General features: G+C 50.6%; 1 protein-coding gene across 1 annotated transcript in view; it reads right to left on the bottom strand.

Annotated features, from left to right (window-relative positions):
* The window catches only part of PLXNA2 (plexin A2), a gene marked incomplete at both ends in the record, with an annotated part of 134,786 nt that extends 107,694 nt beyond the window's left edge, over window positions 1-27,092 (bottom strand). Inside the window, 2 exons of the mRNA XM_080358362.1 lie at window positions 24,802-24,984; window positions 25,905-27,092. Coding sequence (XP_080214488.1) covers window positions 24,802-24,984; window positions 25,905-27,092 — 1,371 coding nt within the window. The remainder of the gene's footprint in view (window positions 1-24,801; window positions 24,985-25,904) is intronic.
* Window positions 27,093-27,715: the final 623 nt, after the last annotated feature.

Raw genomic sequence — 27,715 nt, forward strand, 5'->3', positions numbered from 1 at the left:
CTTCTTAAATAACGCCGACTCTTGGTTTTGCTCGGGCCCATATGGAGCATATATGCTATTTAGTTTTATTAACAGCAATCCTAATACAAGCTGGCTGCTCTGCTCCAATACGTCCCCAAGCAAAGCACTTCACAAAAGCATCCAACGAGGAAAACTTTGCCACCTCCGAGGCGACATGGGGCAACACGCACGTTCTGACGTGCAAACCCCGTTGTCACTGCCCTGTGGGGAGGGTTGAGCTCACGGTGGCACTTGGGGACAGGGGCGCCGGGCTCCTCCATCGACAGCAATGTCCAGCCTCACCGCGCCAAGGTCTTCCGCTTCACCGGGCTCCGCACTTCGGTAACGCGCTCCGGCGTTCTTGGCAACCACTGAACTGGAAGGAAAAGGGTCTGATTATCTCCTCCACCACCTCAGCGGTGACCCGGACCAGTGACCCCTTTCCTGTCACTCTACATTTGCGCTGGATGTTTTACACAGGGAAGGGGCAAAGCCTTCATAATTGATCCAGGCTGCAGCCACAGGCTCCATCTTCTGCATGTGGCACGGACGCTTTGTTTGTTGGGGGGTTTTGGTTCCATCGCTCGCTCACTGACTCGTGACCCGGAGGAGCAATATGGGAGGCGATGTTGAGGCAGCAACACCGTGGTGGGTGGAGAAGAACCTGGTGACAGCCCAGACCCAGCGCAGGTTTGGCAGCATTTGGAGCACAAGTGTGATGGGAGCAGCTGAGGGACCTGGGGGGTTCAGCTGGAGAACAGGAGCTGAGGGGAGACCTTCTGATCTCTGAACTGCCTGAAAGGAGCTTGGAGCAGGGGGGTCGGGCTCTGCTCCCCAGGAACAAGCGCCAGGAGCAGAGGAAACGGCCTCAAGTTGCGCCAGGGGAGGTTGAGGTTGGATGTGGGAACAATTTCTTCCCCAAAGGGCTGTGGGGCATTGGAACAGGCTGCCCAGGGCAGTGCTGGAGTCACCAGCCCTGGAGGGCTGGACAGACGGACATGAGGTTCTCAGGACATGGGGCAGTGCTGGGGTGGGGGAACAGTTGGACTCAATGATCTTGAGGGGCTCTTCCAACCAAAATAACTCTGTGATTCAGTTAATCCAGGGAATGGCATCTTCATTTCCAGTGCCTGCTTAAATCCACCCAGATAACACAACCTCCATTTTTCTTACACTATCCAAAACACTGCCATCCTCAAAATCTGCATCCTGAGTTTTTGATCTACATAGCAACAGCAAAAACCACGCAGCTGAGACAGGAGACATCCCACGGGGGAGCAGCGCAGCGAGCGCACCTCCTCCTCCACAGCAAGCACCCGAAATCTCTAATGCCTACACTAGACCATCTCCAGCTTCATTGTGGGCAACAACACGCAGCCTTCATCTACGGACTCGTCTTGACCCAATGACAGCAGCTTTGTCACTTTAACACGAGCGTCCCTGAGTTAGGGACATCGATCAAGACAAGTGCCCATCAATCAGCTGGCACTAACCTGCTCCAACAACACACTTGGGAGGATGTTCCCCATACACCACGACAAGCCTTAATTATTTACGTCTCTGCAACTTTTTCAATTACTTCTTTGGCAAGGAGGCAACGTGGCTTGTTCTGCAGGGGGGACACTGATGACACGGGGGAGACGTGGGGACAACGGAGAGGTGAAAGGTGTCATTAGCCCAAAGCACAGTGAACTCTAATGGAGAAATAAGACATTGCTTCTAGGTAAAAAAAATGGGTTAACGTTACTTGAATGCCAAAGACTGGCCTGAAATGACCCACCGCCGTTATCTGACGTGAGCCCTGACTCACAGCTCAGCCTGCAGCTTTATGGTAAAGCTCTCTGCAGCATCCATAAGGCATCCAAATCCCGCGAAGTGTCCCGGTCCTCCCCGATGCGAGCAGAGGGTCGCAGAGATGCGCTCACCTCCAGCCGAGCTTCAGTGCAACCAGATGGCGAGAACAATGAGAACCAGCCAGCTGGGTTCCCGCGGTGAAGACAGCCAGCAAAGGTTCTAGAGAAGGCACCATTCGGTGGGAATCGCAGGAATGTCCCTGCAGCAGCAGCCGTGGTGCCAGAGGAACGCGGGGTGTTGTAATATAAAGCCTTTGCCCATGAAACCACTGGCTCCAATCCGGATGGGAAGATGCTGCCGTTCTGACGCTGTTTTGGCAGCCTGTGTGATTGCTGGATGGGTTCACATATTTAAGCCCTTCCTGATGTGTCAGCCATGGGTCAAGGACAAAGGTGGATCTTGTCAGCGATGGGAAGGGGACATCTGGGCAAAAGGTGAGAATTTAGGGGCTACAACCTTCTAACCCAGCTCCAGAAACCTCCTTTATGTGGCCTTGGGCACGTCACCGTGTCCTCCTTTTCCAGTTGTAAAATGGACATACATTTTATCTTAATTTCCATCCCAGTATATGCTCTTTGGTGCTGTGTACAGACAACAGCCAGCACAGCAGTGGTGGAGGGATTTTGCTCAGTATTGCTGCAGTATAAATAAATAATGCACAGGTCCCTGCTGATATCTGAGCAAAAAGCTTGAGTAGAAGAAGGCAAAAGGAGGCGTGAAAGAGGAGCTTGCACAGGTGCTCTTCATGCTCTAGTAAAACTGCAGTTCTTTGTACTGGATGCATTTTAAAACTAAAGTAGCAGTGGGTCAGGCCCTGATCTCTCTTCCAAGAAGTTGTACAGCAGTTGGGAGATGCAGGGAGAAACCTGCACCTTTAAATCCGGGAAGGCAAATAAAAGCAAACTGAAGAGGAAATACAAAGGAGCAGCAAAGAGCTGAGCCTGGGCAGGATGGGGATGCTGCCGCACACGGTGGTGGCACAGGGACCAGGACCCACCTGCTGCCAACGAAGAGAGGATCCAGCACCTCCTTTAATCAATTCATCAAAGTATTTATAAATTAACGCCGCCACACACACTGTGCTCCCACTCCCAGGAGCGGCTCTAACAGACCCCACTTTTGGTATATAATTAAATATCAACACATGTATCCTGCGCTCAACACAGTTTCTGTATTTGCTTGTGTTAATTGGGATGTGAGGTAAAGCATCTCGCAGCAGAATCCTACGTGCTTCCAGACTTATTTCCCTTAAAGACTGAGCCAGTCAAATCCCATCTGTCCACGCTCCACCTTCCTCTCCAATTCCTCTCCCCAAAAGATGCTGCCTGGTGCTTCATTTCACCACCTCCCGCGCAAACTAACTCCCGTTTGACGGAGCACTATCAAATCCAGATTCCCGGACCACGCACCCCCTTCTCTCGGGAGCATCTTTGCCGCAGAAACCCACCCCCATGTCTTTCCCTCGTCCTCTCCGAGCCACCTTCCCTGCCCAGCGGCGCGGAGCTCCGGGACCCATACCCGCCTCCATACGTGCGCACACACGCGTGCTTGGTATGATAGGTGCAATTTGCAGCAATTTCCCTGCCAGTCTCTCTGCAATCTCGTGTAATCTTCCCCCTCCAAAAGGGGTTCAGAGATCCCACAGTGCCTTTGCTTGCCCATAAAGAATGCAAATCACATCCCCCGATGGTTTTTGAATAATGCAGACAGCAAAATCCAGGAAGGTGGGGTGTCTACTCGCTGCTTGTTAGCTCACGTTTGTGGTTACTCCGGCTCCTGCGTTAGATCAGAGATGCACAAAGAGCTACAGCAGTGGCTGGGCAAGGGAAATCATTTGTTGAGACCATCCAAACCTCCAGCTTCCTGCAGGTCCCATATTTTAAGCTGCTGGGGACCTGTCAAAGGTGCCCTGTGGGGTTTTGTGTTCAAACGGTCTCATCAGAGCAGTGGATAATGGCTCCTTGTACTGTCAGTGCTAGCACAGCAAAATAACCCTCAGAAGAGCAGGTTGGAGGCTTGTCCCCTGCAGGAGCTGGTCCCCGAGGCTCAGAGGGGGATGCACCAAGGACAGAACATGGAATAAGGGCTCCCCAGGCTGTATCTCACCTAGAGGATGCTGCACTGCTCCACCCCAGTGAACACCAGGCTGCTTTCATATACATTTATCTCCATATGCCAGAGTTAGCAGCTTAACGTACCGTTCTGGAGGGTGCAGGTACAGGAAGGTAAAACACGGGCTGCTTTTCTCCTAGTGCTTCTAAACGTCGGCTAGAATTCAGCACAGCAAGTCCATGCATTAAAAATACCTCCCTCCTCGTAACGCAAACCGCAGCTATTTAACAGTCCAGTTGGCAATTTCGCAAGAGCATTATAGCACCAACGCTTCTCAGGTCTTGATTTAAGGCGGAGTTGAAATTCAGGGTGATCACTAATACACCTGAATGCTCCTAATGCTCTGGCTCTCACTTCGGACCTGCCGGGGGGGATGTGGAGCTGAACCAACCACTGAACTTCTGGTTTCAAACCTTGTTTCTAATGAGTCTCCAAGTCTCCAGCTCTGAGCAACACGGCCGGGAAAAGCAAGCAGTGGAAAAGGCTAATGCGGGGGGGAACGAAAATAAAGAGGGAGTGATCACCAATATATTTTAAGTTATTATTACAAATGAGACCTGAATTGAGAGAAAGTTCCCAGGGGCAAACAAAACTTCTCTATAATCATTTTTCCTTTTGGAAATCACACTCAGGCTGACAGCGCACTTCAGATTAAACAGCGGTTTGCTCATTCTGGGATTTTCCTGTAATCCAAACCACAATTCCCTGATAAGCTGTTACCACATTTGTGAATTGATGCATCCCAGATGTTCGGGCTGCCAGCAGAACCTACAAATCAGCTCCTCCTGGGTCTGGTGGCCAATTCCCAGCACTGTCAATCTCCCTTTCACAGACAAAGCCACTAGAAACGGCAGAGCCAGGTATGAACATGACAGCCCTGGGGTAACCATCACGTACAGGAACAAGCATGCAATATTTAATCTGCTGGGCACATGGGAAACGCGTGTGCTTGCACAGCCGTGAGCGCAGCATCCCCGCAAACAGCTGGAGGTGATGGGGAGAAGGCTGATCATAGAGTCACAGAATGGTTTGGGTTAAAGGGACCTTCCCAGCTCCCCCATCCCACCCCTGCCATGACAGGGACATCTGCACCAGCTCAGGTTGCTCAGAGCCCCGTCCAGCCTGGCCTGGGATGTCTCCAGGGATGGTTCATCCACCACCTCTCTGGCCAACCTGGGCCAGGCTCTCACCACCCTCAGGGCCAACAATTCCTTCCTCATGTCCAGCCTGAATCTCCCTCCTTAAAACCATCACCCCTTGTTCTATCACAACAGCCCCTGCTCGAAAGTCTGTCCCCATCTTTAAGTACAAAAAGACCACAATTAAGTCTCCTCTGAGCCTTCTCTTCTCCAGGCTGAACACCCCAACTCTCACCTGTCCTCATAGGAGAGGTGTTCTATCCCTCTGATCATTTTTGTGGCATTTTGTGCTGATGCGAGCACAGGAGCCACAAAACTGAGGAATCTGAGCTATTTCTCCTAATTAATCTAGCATGTTGTTCTTTCCTAAAAGTCACTTCTTTTATTTGGAAAACTACTCCTTTAAAGCGTATGTGTTCGCACTCATTTCAACTTCTTCCCCATAGCAGCACTTGGATAAAAAACCTTCATCTGTTTTGAAAGCACCCACTCAAGAGGCATTTCCAGCTGCTCCCAGAGCTCAGCGTTGGCTCCAGACCCTTGGCCTTGACCCCAGACCCTCGACCTTGACCCCGCATTGCTGCGGTCACAGCAGAGGGGACCTGAGGAGCACAAACGTGACACTGCTCCGGGCTCGGACACATCACGCACCATGTCCATGTGAAAAACACAGCTGGAGAGACACTCCACACAAGAGGAGCCTTCTGGGCAATGACACACAGATCTGCCTGTAGGAAATCAAGCGAAGGGAGCCAAGGGCTAGACTAATATTTAATCAAAATACATCAAAATCAGCAGAAGGGGTTATTTTCCAGGACTGATGGGAAATAGAGCTTGTTGCTGATAAAGAATAACAGTAAGCAGGTCCCTCTCGTGTCCCCAAGGCACTGAGCGCGGTTCGGCTGCTTGGACGCGGCAGCGTGTGACTGTCCCATCCTAACAGGTAAATCGTCATCGGCACCTCAGGGCTGCCAGAGGCCAAGTCAAACCATCTCTTTAACAGCAAGGGCATCTCCCCTCCCTGCAGTGAATACTCTTTCAGTACCAGTTTTCCTTCCCTTAAAGGAACAAAACACAGCCTTTACTTTCTACGTGAGCCTCGAGAAAACACAAAACTAACTTCAAACAAAGGCTGACGTGTCTTGAAACAATCATGGCCCATCCAGGGGGAGAGGGAGGGTTGGCAAGAGATTATTTTTAGAGATTAGGTCTAGAGTGACTGACAAACCGATACGCAACAGCGTCGGTTTTTAATCTGAAACAGGTTTGGGATAGAATTTAAAAAGAAGAAAAAGAGACCAAATGCAGCCACCCACCGACAAGAGCTCCTCGGAGGCAGGAAAGCTGCAGCCAGCAATACTAATGTGTTTTTCTCAGTTACCAGCCACCCTCTCCTTCCAAGGAGACACATGTTTCCAGCGTCAGCATGGAAAGGGGACAACCAGGGACAACCCCACGCACACCCCAGGAGAAGCCGTATGGTGGTGAAGGGACCTGCTCATGGGACATTGGTACCCATTGAGTCCTGCAGCTCAACCCCGTTCTGCAAGGGGTGGTCGGGAACACAGAGGCGAAGGGCGGCAGGGTCTGGAGAGCTGAAATGGCAGCAATTCTGCCCAAAAATCCACTGCGCAGCTGTGATGGGCTGTGCTTATCCTCAGCACCAAGCCCAGAAACAGCCCCGGCCGATGGGGCTGTTCTCAAAGGGGTCACGTCAGCAGCTCCACCACACACCAGAGTCCCTTTGAACAGCACTGCAGCGATACCAGTGAGACCAGTCCACGCAAAGTCCGCGCTGCTGGAAGAACAGAAATAAATACATATTGCCAGGGGCAGGGATGAGGCAACTTTCGAACTGGTGTGCTCTGACAAAGTCCAAATGTTTTCAAGTCTTATTAACATTTGCAAAGATGTTTTTCCCTTCCCATCCTGGCTGCCAGGGAGGTGCGGGGGGAGCCCAGCTGCACCCCCCAGCAATTGGTCCACTGGGAGAACCGCAACCCATCGATCCCACGAGCTCCGACACTAACCAGAGACCGAATTATACCAATAAAAACACTAACAGATGAACAGCCATCCACCAGCTGCGTGAGAAGCTTGGGGTGAAGGCAAGGGGAATTAAATTAATCCCTTCATTATCAACCTGACCCCTGGAAAAAATCTGAAGGAATGGCTGTGAAGGTTCACAGCGGAGCGCTAAAGCCAGAAGATCAGCTAACGCAGCATCTGCCAGCCCAGACGGGCTCTCGCTCTAATCTCAGCTCCAGCTGGGACCACGGTCGCTCCCAGAGCCAGGATGCTCCACCAGCCATTCCATGCCACGCTGGTGCTGATCGGAGGGCAAAACCATAGAAAAATGGGGGAAAAACACACGGAAAAGCAGAGCTTTCTACAGGAGGACTTGGGAAAATGTCTTCATTACCTCCCAGGCACATAACAGCCCAAAGAACCCGTCTGTCAGGGCATGTACTTTAGTCCTGGGGTAGCTTTTCCTTGCTCATTTCCTACCCCTTTAGGAGAAAACTCTGTGGTTTTACTTTCTCTGCCCATTATTGACAAATAACTCGATTGGTATATATCAATATATTATACTACACTACTAAGTTAATGTTGTAAGCCTGTGTGCAGATTTAAATATTAGGTGAGCTTTGGATAAGCGGAGCCGAGAGGAAGGGAAAAGGAGGTGAGGATGAGCCACTTGTGGGTTTTAGGGAGAAAAGATCAGCCATCAGATGTAACTCCAGCAGAAAGCTGAAAACAGTCCTGTGTTATCCCATCTCTGGTCTGGTCAAACAGATGTTTAATAAAGATTTTGAGAGGTTTAACAATAAAAAAAACCCCCACACTTTTTTGTGCGCTGCAGCACACACACACACAGGATCATCAGTTTGTTCTTGCAGCAAGAGATGATTGAGAAGCAAAGGAAAGCCTGGGCAGCGATAGGTGCGATGGGGTCCCTGGTCGGGGCAGGGAATGGGCAGGACTCTGAGGCCAGATGCCATATGGCAGAATAAAACTAAGCGCCCAGTGTGGAGGGATTTCTGCTCCTGCAACCCAATCCCCTCCGCTGAACCGCCTGCCAAGAACCCTCCTGGCCCCACTGCTGCTGCTGGCAGATACTTGGGTAAAGTTTGGGAGAAAGACAAAGAAAAGACCCCCCCCCCAACAACAAAAAAAACCCACCTTGCCTTCCTGATATTAATAATTCGAATTAATTTTATAGCCTTGTCTCTGCACCCCCAGAGCAGCGCGGGGACCCGGCTGTGGTGGAACAGGCACCACACCTGGGGGGTATTAAAGCAGTGGCTGCCGCCCGCTGCTCCCCTTCCCAGCACAGAAAGGCAGCTGAAAACAGATTTATCTGCTGGATAATAGAGGCAAAAGAATCCCAAAAGGGACAAGTTTCAAGCCAAACTGCTAGGCTCCTCCACTTCTAATCCCTCTCAGAACTGTCAGTATTATACACGGCGGGGAAGGGGGAGGATATGGGGGATCTTCACCCAAAAAGCAAAAGAGCAGAAGCTGCTGAATCGTGGCGCCCCTGCCAAGCGCTGCAGAGGTGTCTCGGAGGCACAAAGAGGAGATTAAGGCTGAAAAGGCTCCAGCGCTGAGCCAGGCAAGGGCTCTGCTGGAAAGGATGGGGAAGAGCACATGGGAAATATTTTGGATGCCTGACAAGGAGATGCAGAGACCATCTGGGCGAGGGGAGGAAGGGCAGGGTGCCAAGGAGAGGCATGGGAAGGAGCAGCCTGGCCAGGGGAAGGCAGGTCTCCCTCCACCCTCCTCTTCCTCTAAGCCAGACCCAGGATCAGGCCTGGGTCCTATTGCTTAAGGGGTGAGATCTCAACTCCTTGCGGCGGTCCATAAAACTGCCACCTGATCTGCCTACCAGCTTGCTCTAAAGGCAGCTCTTAAGGGGCATAGCCACTATTAAAGGAGGTAAGATGAGAAAAGCGGCGTTACTTTAATATGGTTTTATTCTTCCCTTACTCTTTCATCCTGGAAGCATAAGCACAGTACAGAGAGGACGTGCGTTGATGTGACCTCCTCACCGCAAGCTCGGCCCCTTTGCTCCTCACATGGGGACAACACAGCTTTACCTCTTCTGAAATAATTCGAGATGCTCTGATAGGAAAAGCCGCACAAGCCTGGTGTACGGTGAACAGGTACTGTTTGACGACAGCGTCCAGCTGGTCTTTCACTCACCTCCTCGAGGCCATCAGACACGGTGGTGACAGCAGGTTTTTGGGACACGGATCCCTGCCCGCTTTGGGAACAGGATCAGGACCCAGTGACTCATTTTTCACAGGGCACTGAGCAGCCATTAGACGTTAACGACTTTTGGCAACTACTGACCTCGGTCAGATTCAAGCCAATGACCCAAAAGGGAGAGGTTTTGCTTTCCCCATGGGCAGCCCCTGGGAGCCCATCCTGCACCGCTGAAAAAAGGAGCTTAGAAAGGAAAGGCAAAGAGGTGCCCAGCTCTGGCGCAGGGTAACCCTATCAACATGCACTGCAGATAGAGGCGGCTTTTTCCCCGGGAGGAATCAAAGCCTCATTGATACGTGAATTATGAATGAAACCTTAAGCTTTTAAACTTTTAACCTGTGCATTTCTAAGAAAGTCTTAATTTAACCACAGCCACAGGCAGGGAGGAACAATGGTTCGGTGGAAGGTACTAGATTTGCCAGGCTTTTAAAACACACCCTTGTTGAAGATGAATATTTCATTTACCAAGCCATTCCCAAGCTAAAAAGGGAATCCTGATCCACGCTGACCAAAGCCATGGCCCAAAATCTGTGTCACGATGAGACTGACTCACACTGACATTGTCCCCCGTCCAAATCCAGCTCAAATCGCTTCATCAGCAGCGCCTGAGGCTTCTGCTTCTCGCTCCTCCCTTCGGCCAAGTTTCCAATTTCAAGGCATGCTGTGAGAGGTTTTAGTGACGAACAAACCCCTGAACACCTTCCACCATCAGACGCCAGTGAGGACACAGCGTCCCTGCACCCTTCCACCGCCCCACGCTCTGCAATGGGCTGTCCAGCATGTTTTAGGCTGAGCCTTGTGCTGTCCTGCTCAACGCAGAGCTGAGACAAGCTCAGGGACAGGCTTATCCAGCTCCTGTTTGTGACTTTATCCTCAGCCAAAGGCACTGAAAGCCGGGGCTGGGAGAAAGCCCTGGGGAGGGCAGCGGAGCAATAACAGTGATTCAGTGCGACAGAGGTCAGGCCACCTCACACCATGGAACACCAGGGTGGGTCAGCTGGGTGGAAGTAACACTCATTAGAAGAATAAACTACATAATGAAGAGGGTGTGGGGGGGGGATGCTTTGCTTGGGTCTAGCGAGGCACTGTTAGACCTTATACCATCGATTCAAATCCTTTTCAGCTTCCACTCCACTGGAATTCAGCACCCCAAAAAAATTGCCTTGCTGACCAGTACTGAATGAGATTTTGTTTGTTTTCTAGACAACTGCGGGCACATTGCTCCCATCAGCGGCAGAGCTGGCACAGACCTGGCATGTGAGCAAAGCCAGGGACAAAATGAGCCAGACATTCACGTCTTCTGCTGCCCTACAACTGAGCCATCTCCAGGACAAGGGTGCAGCAAACTGTCTGTTGAATGGCTGTGAAAACCCAAACCCAGCCCAGAAAGGACTGGGATGATACAGGAGTCACAGGCAACCCATGGCAGGAGAGAACACCTCTAAAGAAAACAGCATCACAACCCCCCATCAGTACATATCGGTTGACAATGTTATCTGGACACGGATAAATAGGTGCATTTGTATTTGAAGCCTTTCAGAGAGCTTCATCACCAGATCTGTCTATGCTCACAGCCTCCCCAAAATTTCACATGTTCAGATCTCCAAAATCATCAGATTTCTTCTGGTTGCCCATCACCTGCTGGCTATTCAGCTGTTTCAGCACCTCAAATGAAAAGCAGCTTTGAAAATATGGACCAAATCACGATATTCTGCAACTGAATTAGCCATTAGACCTCACGAGCCTGGTGGGTCTGTGGATCCGGACTTGAACAAATGAGCAAATTCTGCTGATGTGCTTCAAGAAGTGATGATCACAGTGAGCCCAGAGGCACTAGCAGAAGGGATATATATGTATATATGTTTCAGCAGCTCAGGACAGAGCCTCTTACATCAATTTAAATCACCGGGAGAGGTTTGAAATGAAGCAGAGAATTGGGTGACACTGTCTTAAATCACTACACAAGGGTCCTCCAGAGCATGGAGGTCCAAGTCCCAATGGAAGGACCTGTACAGGTTGGGATGGAGCAGCACTGAGAACAAAAATGCAGTTAAGGAAGAACTGAGAGAGGATGATGTGGTGGACATCACTGGGTCCATCCCCAGGCTCACCCACCACATCTGCTTCGTGGTGGCAGAAGATGCTCAGGGAGAAGAACTGGGCAGAATCAGGAAAGGCAGAGAGGTCTGTAAGGATCAGACGTGGCCACAGCACAAGCCAGCAAAGCTCCTCGCTTTCAGAGGAGGGAAGATGAAAAAAATCAACCGCAAATTATAAATAAAAGAGATGAAAGTTAAGAGGGAAACGAAACAGAGCCCCAGGTGGCCCTCTGCCTGGGGCACTTGTGCTAATTTTAGTTTCTCTGTTCTTCCCTGAGCTGTTTGGTTCGATGACTGCACGGTTTTAGAGCATTTCCTTTACTGCAACTGCCTAAAATGCTACACGCTGGGATGGTCCAACCTGGGCATGGAAGGGGAAGGCAAGGAAGAGCTTCCATGGGATCCATCCCCATCATCCCACCACACCACAACAAAGCCCAGGGCTCTGGCTCCCCAGGCTGGTCTGGGGTGGCCAAAAGGGCCGGTTGCTGGTCATGCCATTGCATACACAGGTCAAGATGTCCACAGACCACGGGGGTGACGGGTCTGTGGCAACGGGGATGTGCACAAACCCACGGTCCCTTCATGCACTGGGATGTGCAGCCGTGTGTCCTGCACTACCATCACACAAACCCCCACTCCCTCCCCAGGGGCCCATCATCACCCTCCTCCAAAACCCCCCGTGGCTCAGTGCTGGGGCGGGATGGCCGGCAGAGCCGTTTCGCAGCCACCACATTTATTCCACGGAGAGAAAAAGGCAGCAGCCTCACAGAAGCATCCTATACAGCAGAATGTATTTAAATACCTAATGAAGGAATAAATCTGCAAGAGCGAGACATTTACTGCATACTTATTCACACAGAGCCTTTGTGCAGGCGGGGGCAGCGGGGGGCCGGGGGGGCCGCGCACTGCACCTGCGCTCCTGGCCGACAGCCGCTCTGCCGGGGTAATGAATATGGCAGGATCCTATTAAATGAGACTCTACCTGTCAGGGAGGATATTGAGCGTTCCCAGCCTCCACATCCATTCCGGAGGAACTCATCTCTGCTCCGACAAGATGCAGCACCTTATCGACAGGGACCTTCCCAGGGGTCCGGGAGAGAAAACAATGCGCTGGGGGTGGGACAGAGACAGATTGGGCCACTTTGCAGCACCAGTTTCCCTCTGCACAAGACAGCAGGGCTTTTCTCTCTCTTTTTTTTCCCTTCAATCCCCCCAGCAGTGGGGCAGAGGGGAGCAGCTCATCCCATAGCGCAGGCTGGAGGCCAAGGGCTGCGCTGGAGCCCCAGGCCAAAGGGTGTAGGTGAAGATCCCAGGAGGACAATCGAGTTGTATTTGTGAAATGTGCTTCCTTCATCCGGGACAGAAACCGGGTCCTCTGCCATTTCAGTGCAGGTGAAAACGCACGTTTTGCTTTTGCTGTTCTGAAGGGGTGAGAAGAACCCGCCGAGCAGAAGCAAGATCTGGTGGGATGGTTGTATCAAGCCCATCGCATTTGTCTGGGTTTAACGCAGAAATGCCATAAGCCCATCGAGGCTGAGCCACATCCCTCATCCCCACCACTTGTTGCTTGAGAAGACACAGAACAGGAGCTGCCACCAACCTGCACATTAAAAATCGAATACGAGCATCACAAACAGCACCCCCTGCCTTGTGCTATCAGAGCTATCGCCCCACACCAACAGCAGCCCGGGGCGGTTTTGCCACTTCCCTGCAGAGCTGGACCCCTTGCCAGGGTGGTAGGAGAAGCACAGGATGAAAGACAAGAGCTCAGCTGTTTGCTTGCACTGCAGGAAACTGGATGCACCAGCAAGTATTCAAGACAGATGCTATGTGATGGAGCAGCAGCACCCGCTCCCGGCCCCGCCACCCCGCACTCAGCACCCCACAGCATCCTTACGCCTCCAGCCATCGCTCAGCTTCAGTTTTACCTCCCCCATCTCCCAAATACAGCTAAACTCAGCTTGCCCTTTGCCTGCCCTCCCTCCCCCCCGATATAAAAGGTCAGTTTTGAAATTCAGGGGTCAGGAGGAAGAAATGTAGCAGGGTCAGGGGTGAGAGAAGCAGAGAGGGGAGGAATTTCACCTCTCCATCCATTTGCTTCCATGAATCAGCAGCCGCAGAGCTCCTGCCAAGCACGGGGGTGCTGGGCTTGACAGGGGCTCATGGGATGAAGGATGCACAGCAGCCCCCGCGCTCCTCCTCGCTTTGGGTTATCCCAAGCTTATTAAGATGCCCGCAAAAAACACACCTAAAAATGCCAAAGCTCCAGCAGAAACAGAGCGAGAGGAAATTAAAGATGTGCTTTGACACATGTGGAGTTTACATTTTCCATGTGCAGAGCTGAGCGAGGCACCCGGAGAAAGCAAAAGGTCCTTCAGGGCCCTCTCCAGGTGCCTGAGAAAGGGGGGGAGTTGGGCTCACGCCGCCTCTTTGCAAGCAGGGTCTGGACTGAATAAATATATCATCCCACATTATTTATGTCCTAAACACTGCAACACTGCCTTTTTTTTCTTCCCTTTAATCTACATTATCACATAGACTCACTTTCTGCCAGACATCTCCATTAGCTCTGCTTTTCAAAACCGCTTCTCCTGCTGCCTAAAGCTCTGCAGCCAGAGCCACTTTGGGAAACCCTGAGAGGATTCCTCTCCGGCTCAAGGATCCTATGCTGGCCTCTTTCTGTTGAAAAAGTACAAACAACAGCCATGCAGAGGACGAAATCGAATGCGCTGAGCATCCCAACTGACTTACAAGATGGCTTAAAGAGAGCGGAGAGCAAGGGATGAGCTGAACGTCCCTCTCTGGAGCGGGGGGATGCAGGAGCTGCCTCACCTGGGGATAAATCACCATCATCTGTGTGTCCCTGAGCCAGCGTGGGTGCAATGGGGCAGCCCCATTGCAAGGAGAGGCAGAGATCTCCGGCTGAGGAAGCACAGCTGCAATTGAGGAATGTGCTGCGAGAGCGGAAAAAAAAGGCCGTTTTCATGTAAATGTCCCTAATAATAAAAGAGCGAATGAAGAAAAGCAACACATACAAACAAGAAATAGTACATTTGTGCTAGAGAAGCAGAAATGATTCTAAAAAGAGAGCTTTATCAACATTTTCCAGAAGGCATTGGCTGTTCTTTAATGCTCCTCTAGGAATAACACATTGATCCTGCTGAACCGGGGCTGCCTGGTGCCTCTGATCGCGGGTTTCTTAACAACCCCCGTCTCGCTGCAGCACACTTAAAAAACATGAAGCTTGTTTGTTTTCGCCAGCAGATACCGAGCGGCTGTTCTCGCCCCCCATAACTGGCATTTTGTCCTGTTTGCCCTGTATCTACACACAGTTCCTGCAGCCGTTCCTGCTGCATTTCCATGGCAATCCGGACTCCGAAGCTGCCGGTACCAGCCCAACCCCAGTCAAACCCCATTTCCCCCTGCACACAGAGGATCTGATTGCTCTCTCAGCTACCCATATTGAACACTTTGCTTTTATTAGTTACGTGGATACCTTCCCCTCTGAGCATGCTGTAGTCATTTAAGCCTCACAGCTTTTCCAAAGGTCAGTGTTCCCCTCTTGCAAGGAGGGGTAAATCCAGTCCAGACTGAAAATAAGTCTAGAGTCAAGTCTTTGGAGTCTAGAGCTGCTAAGCCGAGCTTCTAAACAGCTTCCCGGAGCGAGAAAAGGCGCTCAGGACCCTCAGTCCCTTCCCCACCCGGCAGCATCCCATGTGCTGAGTTAACAAGCCTTAGGGAAACAGGAGACCGTGCCTGTTGTACCTTGATTAAACATCCTACTAGTTCAGTGGGAAAAGTGCTGGAAACACAGGGTCAGCCCCTGTGGCAGCCGGGCTGAAGCACGCCAGGGAGATTTCTGCTTTAGCTTTTAATTAACAAGTGCAAGCTGCAGGACACATCTCCGAGAGAAAAACACCCGGCAAGAAACTCTCCAACAGCTCCTCAGAGGAACAGAATCGGGAACAGAATCAGGAGTGAAACACTGGGGTGGTGCTGGGAAAACCGCAGCACGGAGACGGTCTTGCCATTACCCCCATGTCTGCACCTTGGCATTAAAGCCTTGTAAAAACCAAATATTAGCCGTGCCCTATGAACGGAAGGGGTTTTGTTCTGAACTGTACGACATTTAAACATGTTGATTACTAGCAGTGAAGCTCAGCGTTTATATCGCTTTCTTTGCGCTTTGGATTACAAAGTCATTCTGAGACAAACTCCCCGGAAAGAGGAAAAGTGATGTTATCCCCTTTCCTGGTGGGAAAGCCTCATCTTGCAAACTTCTCGTTCTCTCTTCCAGTCCACCTGTCCCTCAATCTATACCTTGTAGATTATTCCAATTCTTTATTTCTCAATGATAAGACCAAGCTCCCAATGTGAAAGGCTGCGCACAAAAAATGCATTGAAAGAAAAGCAGAGAGGCTTGTCCTTTGGCTCCAAAGCTCTGCAGAATGATTTAGCCCATATATACTCAAGAGGTAACACTGGTCTGAGTGTCAAAAGGAAGGAGAAGGTGGGAAGAGGAGAGTCTGGTTTTACTCCAACTCCATCATTTACTAATTTGAACGTATAAGGCCAGGACAGCCCCTGCACTTGTGCGAGCTGACTTGCATTTGCAGCACAACGTCTCTCGAAGCTTTCAGAGCATCAGGCAAAAAAGATATGTTAAAAAAAACCCCATCAAAGCAACTCCAAACTGAAAGCAGGCAAAAGGATGCTCTGTTTTCCCACTAATAAGCCACTGGCTGCAGGATGACTAGCAAAAGCAAACATCGCATTAGTCAGCCAAATGTTAACTCAGAGCTGAGAGGTTGGAGGCTGCCAACGCTCCCGGTTGCTCGCAAGGTAAGTGCTCCCAGCTGGAGGCACAGCCATGTTTATTTGAAAGACCTTGTTTTACCCCCGTGTCTCTTCCTCACCCTTTTTTCTTTTTACTTTGAGCAGCTCAAGGGACTGACTTTTGTTCTTTCCCGCTAACGGGGGAATCTCGGGATTGGCGTCCTCTCCAAGCAGCAAATGCAAATCGCTCTCTAAGTTGGTGGTGGTGACCAACTTAACAGGGCCCACGGCTTTTAATGAGCTGATGAGGGGAGGGGGATGAACAATTACCACCTACAGTCACAGCGGGCTTTGTGCTGCCTGACTCGTGCGCTTCGCGGGATGCTCGGGCTGGTTTGCTCAGGGCCCGCAGGCAGGTTTATGAGATTAAAGCCCAGCACACAATAAATAATTTACCACCTTACCACAGGAAGAAAAAAAAAATAAAATAAAAATCCCACACTGTATAATAGCTCGGCTCTATGATGTGTACATTCATTTTAAATGCACATCACTTTCATCTACATGTATCTGTTTGATGCAAAGACTTGTAACCAAGCGAGAAGGAACAACCAGGAAAGGTGACAGGGTCCCCAGCTGAGGAGCATGGGGGATGACGGGACAAATGCTGCCAGAGCCACTTACTAATTATTCCAATCCTGCTCATGCTCTCTTGTTTGCACACGTGTTAGAGGCATCTTAAACCCTCACTCAACCAATTATTCCTCCACCGCCCTGCCCTGGTCCCAACGGGCTGCCCAGTATGGACTGGAGGTGCTGGTGGCAGCTGCTCTGGGCTCAGCGGTGCAAGAGATACAGGGGTGTAAATCGCTATGTGCAAATTCCAGTTAGAGAGCAGAAAATTGCAAGCTTGAGTAACATATTTGATGTCAGCTCAATAAAACTAGTGGTGAACGTGAGCAGAAGAATCCAGCACCCTTCCTCTTGCCAAACCGCCCTATTGCTCTCTCCCAATCACTGCATGTGACTCTGTCCCTGCTTGATCAGCATCACCCCAGATTTCTTTGAGACGCGCCTAATAAACGACCATAAACTTCCAGTTTACAGTCCACAGCAAAGAAAAACCTCCCACGATCAAAACCTAAACGCACGGACAGACTGAACGCATCAGACCCCTGGACAGCGTGCACGCCGGGGAGCGGCTGGGAGTCGCTCCCATCGCCGCAAACAGGCAGTGGTGACATTTAGACTTTGTGTTTTGTTGATTTTGTCCAGGTCACAGCCAGGAAAGCCTCAGCAAAGACCGCAGGGAATGTCTCCAGTGCATACACCCCCTGGGATCTGCATTCCCCGGCTCCCTATGCCGGGCAGGGGCTTCTCTGCCTCCTTTATTGCTCAGGCTGGGCTGCCTGCAAAGAGCTCCCCAAAGACCATCTGCCTGCCCATGCATCTCCGCAGAAATGAAAAGAGGGTAATAAAAGGCAGGGGGAGGTGGCGAGACCATGCATCATAACAGGCATAATGGACTAATGCTAATATAGAGACCGGCTGCATCCAATCCACGCCCGGCTGGCACAGCCATAAATATCAGGGAGACGTTCAAGTGATGGATTTGCCTCCGCAGCCCATGCGGTATTTTACGGCCTCGTGAATGCCGCCGTTGCCCTGGCCGGCGGCAAATAGCAACCGTAACAACAATGGGTAGTAAACTTGATTGTGAGATGGAGGAAATATTAAAGGCAGCATCGGTCGGACGCACAAGGTAAAGCCCAATGGTACGTCCCATCACAAGCCACGGTGGTTCTGCTGTTGCGTGGCATTTCGCTGCCCGATTTTCCCTAAATCCCAACCTTTCTGTAGCAGCAGCAGCAGCTCGGGGGCTGTGCCAGCGCGTAGGATTCTTCCCGAGGATTCCCCCATCTCTCCCATCACATTTGTGGGTTTGTTTTTGGTTTCTTTCCTCAGGAAAGCATTTATAGAAGCAACATAACATGGTCTTCTCACAGTATTTCTTGCCACCCGGGGATTCAAGATCTAACAAATGGACCAAAACCCATGTTATTTTGACCTCTGAGGATTTTAAAAGCCTGCAGAAAAATATATATATAGTAAAGCAAGCATGAACCTCTTGACTTATAAATAGAAAGGCAGGAGTCTAACACTGCCCTGCCCCCAAAAAACCAACAACATCCAGAACGCAGCAGCTTCTTCAGATTTACACTCAAAGGAAAACAGGGGACGGTCAGAAAAACTAACATGGATTCACAGGATAGTTTGGTATTTCCTGAGACTTTTCACCAAGATGACTTCAAGAAGAAACGCATTACTGAGCTAAATGAGAATGTAGCTCTGCTACATCTATCACGAAACGGAGGAGGAATAACTTCTGCCTCGCTTCATCCTCATAAAAGAGATAATACCTCTTTCTTCTAAAAGGTGCGAGGATTAATTATCCTCTAAATATGTTAAAGCCAAAAAAAACATATGGGCACAAGGGGGAAAACCAAGCCAATTGCCAAGAGTTACCTTGGTAACTAGTCCCAAAGTACACGGACTGATGCACCTCAGAACTCCCCGCGTGCGGCTCCGAGCTCCATTCCCACCTGTACAAAAACCCAGGAACACTGAGAAAAGCGACACATGAGACGTGTTTCTGCTTTAATGCAGTGCGGGAGGCACCAGGACCGATTCCATACCAAACCCCCCGGGCAGGATGCTCCCCATGCATCAGGATGCTCCCCATGCATCAGGATGCTCCCCATGCATCAGGCTGTCCGGCCGCTCGCAGCCGTCCCTGGCTCCGCTTCGTTCGGAAACCCATCAAATCTAATTGTTGCACTCGAAAACGTCAAGCTGATTTTTTTCCTTTCCAAGGTGCCTGAACCTGAGTAAGAGGCAGAGTTATCACCACCTCGTGAGCCAAGAAACAGATTAAAAGCAGACTCCGAGCCCACCTGGCTCCATTTCACATAGCATTTCCTCAACACCTGCCCCTCAGCTCGCCAGCAGCTATAAAAATACAGCCCAATTTCTCTTCTTTCTTCTCTACTTTCTCTGCCAGGCAACAGATAACAGAACCAGAGAAGTGATGTTGGAAGAGGAGGCCAATTTTACGCCTTTAAGAGGTGGCAGAGACATTCCTGAACTGCACAAATTCCAATTAGTAAGTATGACTCCAGCTTCTGCCTACGAGCAGGAACACACATAAGGGTCCATTGGGCATTTTGGGGACATTTCTGGGGTCACGGTTTGAGAGCATCATTTCTACACAGGTGGCAGTGACGAGGAATCACTGTCTGAGGCTCCAAAACTCCTTGTTTAGGGAGGAAAACCTCAGCTTCGTCAACCACACCAATCACCAGCAATGCAGCACCAAATAAAAAGCCCCTTAATTTCACATCCTAGAGCAAGAAACAGAGAGTCACCCCTCAGACCCTTCAATTAAACACCACCTTCAGTCAACCAAGAGTGTCACAACTCTGCTGGGACATCACCCAAGGGTGACGGGTTGATCGCTGAGTCAGCAAAGGACCCAACCTTACAACCTATAGCTAAAGCTATAGATACCTCCTTTGGAAGGCGTCTGCATGGGGATGGTTTTCATCTGTTCAATAACAGCCTGATCTTCTCTTGGCTCCTCTACACACTGATGCAACCGCCTTTTTTCCTGAAGTGCTACGGAATGCGTGCGGGGGCGATAATTAAGGATAAATTAAAAGGATGAGCTAATCATCCATAGAACGAAGTCAGATAAGGACAGGTTCGGACGTATATTTCATTGCGAAACATCTATTTGATTCCCGCTAATGGAACAAATTAAGTCAGCCAAGCTGGATAAAACTATCGCGCGCCAAGATGTAACAACACACTTAAAGTTCGCCTTTCCCCCCCTGAGTGCGTCATCCCATCGGTTATCGCTGTCCTTTGCAAAAATGGAGGTTTGCCTTCGTTGAAAGCAAGGACAGACATGACGCACCCCACATTCGGGCATTCAATAGGAGAACAGGAACGCGTTTGCAATCACAGGCACAGCGCTGTGTATTTTTCTATAGCGCTTCTCCTCCAGACGCATCCCCAGCAGCTCTTGGCGGGTGACCTTGTGCGCCAGGATCGATTCAGCCATCAAGACAGCAGGTTAAAGGAGCTCAGAACATCGTTACGGGAGCTCGGAACGACGTCTGACGCCCATTTATCCGGGAGGACGGGGTGCGAATGGAGATGCGCACGCCATCCTTCACCTGCACCGTGTGAAATAACCAAACCTGGGTTCTCGCCCGCGGCACCGAGGTTTACACTGAAGACAGATAGTGCAAGAGCATGTTCCGTTTGCTTTGTAGAAGCAACCCCTTTGGACCCAGCCTGGATGGATCTAGCACAGCCAGAGGCATGTCCCACAGCTCCGAGCATCCTCGGGCATGGAAATCAAAGCCTTAGCACCACTGGAACAACCCAGTGATGGGGGAAAACCAGCCACAACATCACCATGGCTGGTTTGCCATCCCACGTGCACATCCAGGAGTGTATCCAGCTCACACGAGGGTAGGGACAGTCAGCCTGCAGGCTCCCACTGCAGAAAACGTGGTTTTCCTACAGCAAGGATAAACAACATCATGCTAAAATAACACACAGACTGTGCAGTGTCAGACACAGAAGAGACATTTATTTATTCTTGATCACAAACAATGTCCTCCATTGACAAGCTGAATGAAGGGCACTTCGCTGATTTATTAGGTCTAATAAGAAACACACCTCTTGGGATGAAATACAAGATTGATTTTTAGTGGTGAGCCGGGCTGCTATCCCAGCCACTGCGCTCAGCCTGACGAGATTAAACCGGGCGTGCACAGGGACGCAGAGACTCAAAACAGCACCGGGAGAAATAAATGGCAAGGTTTACACAAGAAACGGGAGCTGAGATGGAAACAAGGCTTGCAATAGCAGCCCTTCAAACCATGAGGCTTGTTCTTCCTGCAATCCTCCTCTCTCCCTCTCAATCGACAGGTTTTAAGAGCAGGAAACTACTATGAAGTTTAAGGGCAACTCCAGTGCAGCTCTTGGGAAACCTCTGAGTCAGACCCTTCCCGTGCATCTGCCTGTCAGAGGAGCCCCTCTAAATATAGAAAGTATAATTTTCACATCAGTCTCAGCATCTACCAGGCAAATCACATTAGCCGAGTTCCGTGGATGCCGTTTTCCATCAGGAAAAAGACAACTAGCACAGCAGTGCTTAGCTTGAGGCCCTATTAATAGCAGTCCTAATTATATGGCTGCAAATTTAATTCATAGCAATGATTAGTGTCAAAATCAAAGGCATCACACATCAATATTGATGGAATTGTATGAAGCCCATAAACAGAACAAGCAAGCCGACACTTCTCCCCCCAGCACTTAGTTGCTGTTAAGTGTTGCATTCACATCTCTTCTAACTTTGCACGATGAAAACTGGTTTATTACACTAACTCGCAATTCCGAATGATTATATCTCTAACACCATTCCCTTTACTCCCCCAACTACAAAGCTGGGACACTTTGGAAGGAGCGTCGGAGCACCACACCGCAGGGACAGACTGCATCCCACGTGCCGGCGCTTTATCTGAAAGGTTGCGGCATCATCAGCACATTTGTTTTTCACGCACTTAGATCAAACTGCTGAGGAACAGCAGTTCTCAAAAGCTGCGGGACAGCGGGGAGCATCGCGGGATGCAGCATCTGCACCCAACACACTGCAGGTCCCTGCCCCGCGTCTCTCCTGCCTCCACAAGTCAGTGCTGGCTGCTCAAAGGAGTAAAAAGAGACTTCAAATGTACCCAGAGATGAAGGTAGAGCTAGAAAACATGGGGCTGTACCAGAAAAGTGCAGGTAAGGGCTTGGGGACCTTCACATTCGTCTCCTTTGGAGGAGAGAGGCTGAAGCAGCAGCAGCCGCTCTCTAAGGGAACGATACGTGAGGCAGTTCAGTGAGAAGTTAATGGGAAGAAGGACATCAGTGAGATAACGCAGCATTTTCAGTAATGAATCCTCACTGGGGAAGCACAGACAAATTTGAAAGATTTCGGAGCTGGCTCCCTGACTTCTTTCCTCCAGCTATGCAAAAGTGCCTCATTTGAAACCCCAGACCGAGCCACCAGCTTGTTTCCAAAATCAATCAGCATCTGTGGGAGAAGGAGTTCCAGAGATTAATTGTGTAGGTAGATATGCAAGGTGGTGAGTTGGAGGAGACAAGGCGTCTATCTGTAAATCTCTGGCACTTACAGAGGTGTGTATGTTTTCAATCGTCCTCATTTCACATATGGAGAAAAGGGGATATGGAAACAGTCCTGAGCATCCCGAGCACTCGCTGACTGTGAGATGTGTCTGGTCTTGGAACACGCACAACAAACTGGAGACAACCTGTTAACCTGCCACCGGGTCTGCAACGAGTCCCGCCGCCCAACGCAACGCTGCTCCCTACGCTCCACACAGCTTCCCTTAGGCCATGGAAAAGATGATCCTACATGCCAAATGAGAAAAGACTTGCTAAAATTGTGGACAGACCCACAAGATGGAGAACAACATCATTCCCAGCCCTGTGCAGAGGAAGATGCGACAGCGATAGCTCCAGGTAATGATAACAGGAGGCACGGGTGCCATGAGCTGCAGACAACACTGCTATGTGTTAAATCAGGGTGCGTGGCACATGCCACAAAAGGCTGAATGTAGTGAACGCCTGGAACGGATTTGCTGGAGCAATGAAGCCATTTTCTCATTGCCTAGTTACCACTGGCTCAAACGCAGGTGAAACGTGAAGGATTCTCGCAGCCCTTCTTCCCCATCACCCCCATCCCACCTTTTGGACGGAGCGAAGCGGACGGGTGTGAACAGATCCACTTGGCATCAAAAAGGTGGGTGTGCAACGTAGGCGAGCGCAAGGAATTCAACTGTGCTCGAGAGACTGCTTCTTCTGTAATCCTACATAATTCATGGGATGCGACAATAAATATCTAGTGTGCAGGCACAAGCTGTTGGCTTTAACTGCCTCTAAACGAGGCACCTCCCCGGCCCCTCCAAACCACTGCAAACAGCCAGGCCCCGCCTGCATGGCTGGCGTGTCACTTGGTGGCATTTGCAATATGCTGAGGGTGACTTTGCCATCCATTTAACCAGAAAAAACCCCAGCGCGGGCGGGTGGGCAGGGAGCAGGGGGCTCTGCTGACAAACCCACTGCCCCCCGTGTTCCCAGTCGCCCCACTGACACTCCGGAGGCACCAGGGAGGCACCTAATTTACTACTACTCAGCACTTGTAAAGTGCCGAATGAATATTAATGAACTGATGTAATTAAAGTGATGCAGACATTCAAGTGTAGTATCTGCCTGTCCTTGTATTTTCCTGGATAGGAGAGGAAGAAACTCCCTGCTGCTTAAGGACACAAAAAATTAGCAGCCTGCTGTTGATTACATTTGTTAACCCTTTCCCTGGTATGAAGAAGCATTTAGCAGGTTCACCTGATGCTATCATTTTTATTCCAGGTTAATTTGAAGGGTCCCAGCTTTCCAGGGTAGATCTCCAAGGGTGGTTTTGTTGGAGCTGGATCAGACTCTGATGAGCTTCAGCTGCAGCTCCAGCTCTAAAGATCAACAGCAGGGGGGTTCCCCCTCCACTTACACACCCCAAGGCCATTTCCACACTCGATTTAAATATGAAATTCCTGAGAGAGGACTAGTGAGGACCACGGAATGGCTACTTACTGAAGGGTGGGTCAGAAGATACAGAGTTGCGGGGGGGAACACACAAAAATAAACCCCAGTTTGACTTCAAAATCCTAAAACCCACTGGAATCCCCCAACCCCCTGTGCTGGGAGAGGAAACCAGCAGGAGCATCTCTTTGCCCTGGGCAACTCGCCCCAGCATTTGTGATGGGAGGGTGAGGAATGTTATCTTCCAGGACTGATCAATCATCCAGCTGTCAGGGGGAAGAGCAGGAGGCAAGAGGCAGAGAGAAGCAGTAGGACTTTGCCCTGCAGCTCTGTTTCCAAAAGCAGCCAAGTTAACCCGTTCCTATCCCTCCATGACCCAACGTCCTGCCATCATGGGTAATTCTGCCATCACTGAGAGCTTTCTAACTCACTGCCTTCTACACAAGTTGCAGGATTGCTGAGAAACATCTCCAAACTACTGCAAGATTTCCATCAGTGCGCCAAAAAGGAGGAAAAATCTGAGACCCTGGATATAGATCACAGAGGTTTATTCAAACCCAGAAATTGCAAATCAGCTCCTTGCTTGCCTCTGATCACACTGGTCTGTTATTGCCCTGATAAGTTCTTCATCAGCCTCATAAACACACACATCATAGTTTGCTGAATGATAACATGCAAAAACCCTCAAACAACAGGGAAAGATGTAATATCCAAGGCTCCCTGTGACCCAGACGCTGTGATTTTTGCTCCTGACTGGCTCCCAGTTCCCCACTGGGAAATATCCGTGAGACACAGCAGCAGCGACTCGCATCAGAGACTCCTGAGAGAGATGAGAAATGGATCGCGGCTCTCCAAAACCACAGAAAAAATCCTACCTTCTTCAGCTTGCCAGTCTTGGTCCCCACGAACACCACGCTGTAGCCGTTGTAGACGTAGGAAGCGACAGACGTCATGCGGTCCCGGCTGGAGGTGAAGAGCGTCACCCCGTCCACCGGCGTCGAGCCTCCCAGGGGCTGGTTGATGTCGAGGCCACAGAAATTGTCATCGATGGGGACTGGCTGGAAAGACGAGGTTTGGGGCAGCTGTGAGTGAAGCGCAAAGCACGGGGCAGCCCCACACACCAGGGTCATGAGGAGGGGATGCGGCAGTGGGGACATCAGGGTGTGAGCCACCACCGTCCCCTGCCCAGGGAACCTGCCAGACTCAGCCACCTTCTGCAATGGCTTGTTCCTTTTGCTGCCTGAGGCCAAGGCACTCTGCAGCTGCTCCAAAATGCCATTTAGGTAGGAGGAACCTCAGTCAAATAGATAGTTGCACTTGTTTTCTAATTCTACTGGGCACTCTCCTACAAACCACCTCTCTGTGCCTCGGTTTCCCTTTCTATGATACCAGGAATACAGGCACTGGGTGCTGACACAGGTGGCCGCTTGCATTAACTACCAAATGCTCAGGCACATCTATTTGCAGCTGCAATGGGATGACTCTCCCGCGTCAAGCCAGCGCTCAAACTTCTCTTCACCTTCCTTCTTGCATTTCATTTAACCCACGTTTATCTCTTCCCAGCAACCAAACTTAATATGCTTGGCAAAAGAAGGCCCCAGGGATCCCCGAGTCAGCCCAGGAACAACACGCGTGCGAATCCAGATTAAAGAAATCAGCTGAATAAAAATACAAAAGACGCAACTGTCAGTTGTATTTAAAATGTTAGTTGGTCAATGCCACCCTCTTACTTGGGGAAGGGTGAGAGCCACAGGCTGGAACAGCAAATACTTCCAGCAAGCTGCACACATTATTCACCTGCCTTATTGCCACCCCTTCCTCTGATTATCTTCACCAGCTGTCTGATAACAACATGGATTAAAGGGGAAAAAGACTACTAAGTACACAGAGAAAAACTCATCCTGCTGCGCAAGGTTGTGTGCCGTAGGGTCCAGCATCAATCCCAGTTCTCTAGGACAACCAGCCCGAGCATCCTTACCGCTTTCGTGCACTGCACGTCTTTCCCCAGCAGCCAGTTGAGCTCCAGGTTGCCCTCCCCCTGGTAGCAGGACTGCAGCCGGTCCTTGATCTGCGCATTGATGGTGCGGATGGGGAAGACGCAGAGCGCGGAGTCGTCGGGTGGCTGGTGGTACTGCTTCTGCCCCTTGGAGAAGATGGCAAAGAGGACATCCTCCTGGGCCGTGATGTTGAGGGACCTGGCCAGCACGTCTCCTGGCTTGGAGAGGTAGGCGGCTTGCAGGAGGCGGTACTCCACGTCCCCCTTGACACAGCCAAAGGGCAGAGAGACGTAGGAGTGGAATTTGGGGTCATCTTTGCAGAGACGGACAATGCGAGAGGTGTAAAAGAGATCGCTGGCGGAGTTGATGGAGACGCCCTCTGGGGTCTCCGGCTGGACAGTCAAAAAATAGACAAAGTTACCACTGGCAAAACCATAGATGTAGAAGATGTCAAAATGCGAAACAAGTGCTAAGGTGTCTGAGGGGATTTTGATGAGGGATGAGACAAAATCACTGTGGAGCTCGTAATCCAACATCGCTGACGACTCTGGGTCGCGGGGAAGTTTGCGGCTCGAGAGGGTTGGGAAATAATCCTGCTTGCCATCCACCGCTGTGCCGATGAAGAGCTTCCCATCTTCGCCTTCCGAGCGCACGATCACGCCGTACATGGTGCCCGTCTTGTTGACGCTGGACAGGTAGTGCTCCTTTTTGTGCGAGGGCTCTACCAGGATGAAGAGGTCGTCCAGGCGCAGCAGTTTGCACACCCCCTGGTACAGGCTGCCGCACGCCAGCAGCCGGTTCTCCGAGTAGTCGATGATGAGCAGCTTGTTGACGTTGTTGGTGAGGGTGAGGATCTCGCTGCATGGCTGGACGATGAGGGGCGGGTAGCAGGATTTATTATCCTCCTCAGGACCGGTTTTATGAGCCACCAAAATGGTCAGGTTACCCGAAAGCTTGTAAACCCTGTTGATAGCTCCAACGTAGACAGCTCCAGTGCCTTGGTGGACAGTCAGGTGGTTGAATGTCCAGTCCCGGTTCTCAGAGTGGAAAGTGCTGAACAAGGCGTTGCTGGAGACATTTCGGGAGAGCGATGCCAGGAAGAGACAGAGCAAAGTCACCGACCAGCCATCGGAGTCTGGTACCCGAGGCCAGTTCTTCCTCTGATCCATCCTGGGAAAGGCAAACCTCGTGTTCCCCACGCGTGTCCTATGCCCCAACAGTGTCCCTCACATGGTTCTGGGGAAAGAAAAGAAACACACAGAGCAAAGGATTAGATCCAGTGTGTCCCGCAGATAAAATTCTAAGGAGGCTTTCTAATTACACAGTCCTTGAGATAAAGTGAGGACATCTCTAAGCCCTACAAGAATTAAGCAGGTCTCCTAACTTATCGGTAAACAGCTCAGGCTTGTTGCTCTGCCACTTGGTTCAGCCTCTGTGTGTTAATTTGTATATGTGGTTTAGCTGTTTGTAATGTACTCTGCTCAGCCATGGGGAGGGAATAATCAGCCTCAGCCCAAGACAAAGCCTGCAGCTCGCACACCCAACCATCAATCTATAATCTTGGCTAAAAGGATGCCTCCTGCAGGGTATGTTGTTGGAAGCAACAGAGGAAATAAGAGGTGTTTTCCACTTTTAAGTCCTCTACGATTTAATTCGGAAACCCGAGGAGGAAGTCTCTTGCAGGCAAGTTCATTGAGCATATAAACACCAAAGCTGCGAGCATCTCCCCTCCACTCTGCCCAGAGGTACCTCCACAGGTGCTTTTCAGGCACAAACTTCTGCCTTCACAAGG

This window comes from Nesoenas mayeri (genome assembly GCF_963082525.1).
Source record: "Nesoenas mayeri genome assembly, chromosome: 23".
In the NCBI taxonomy this organism is placed as follows: Eukaryota; Metazoa; Chordata; class Aves; order Columbiformes; family Columbidae; genus Nesoenas; species Nesoenas mayeri.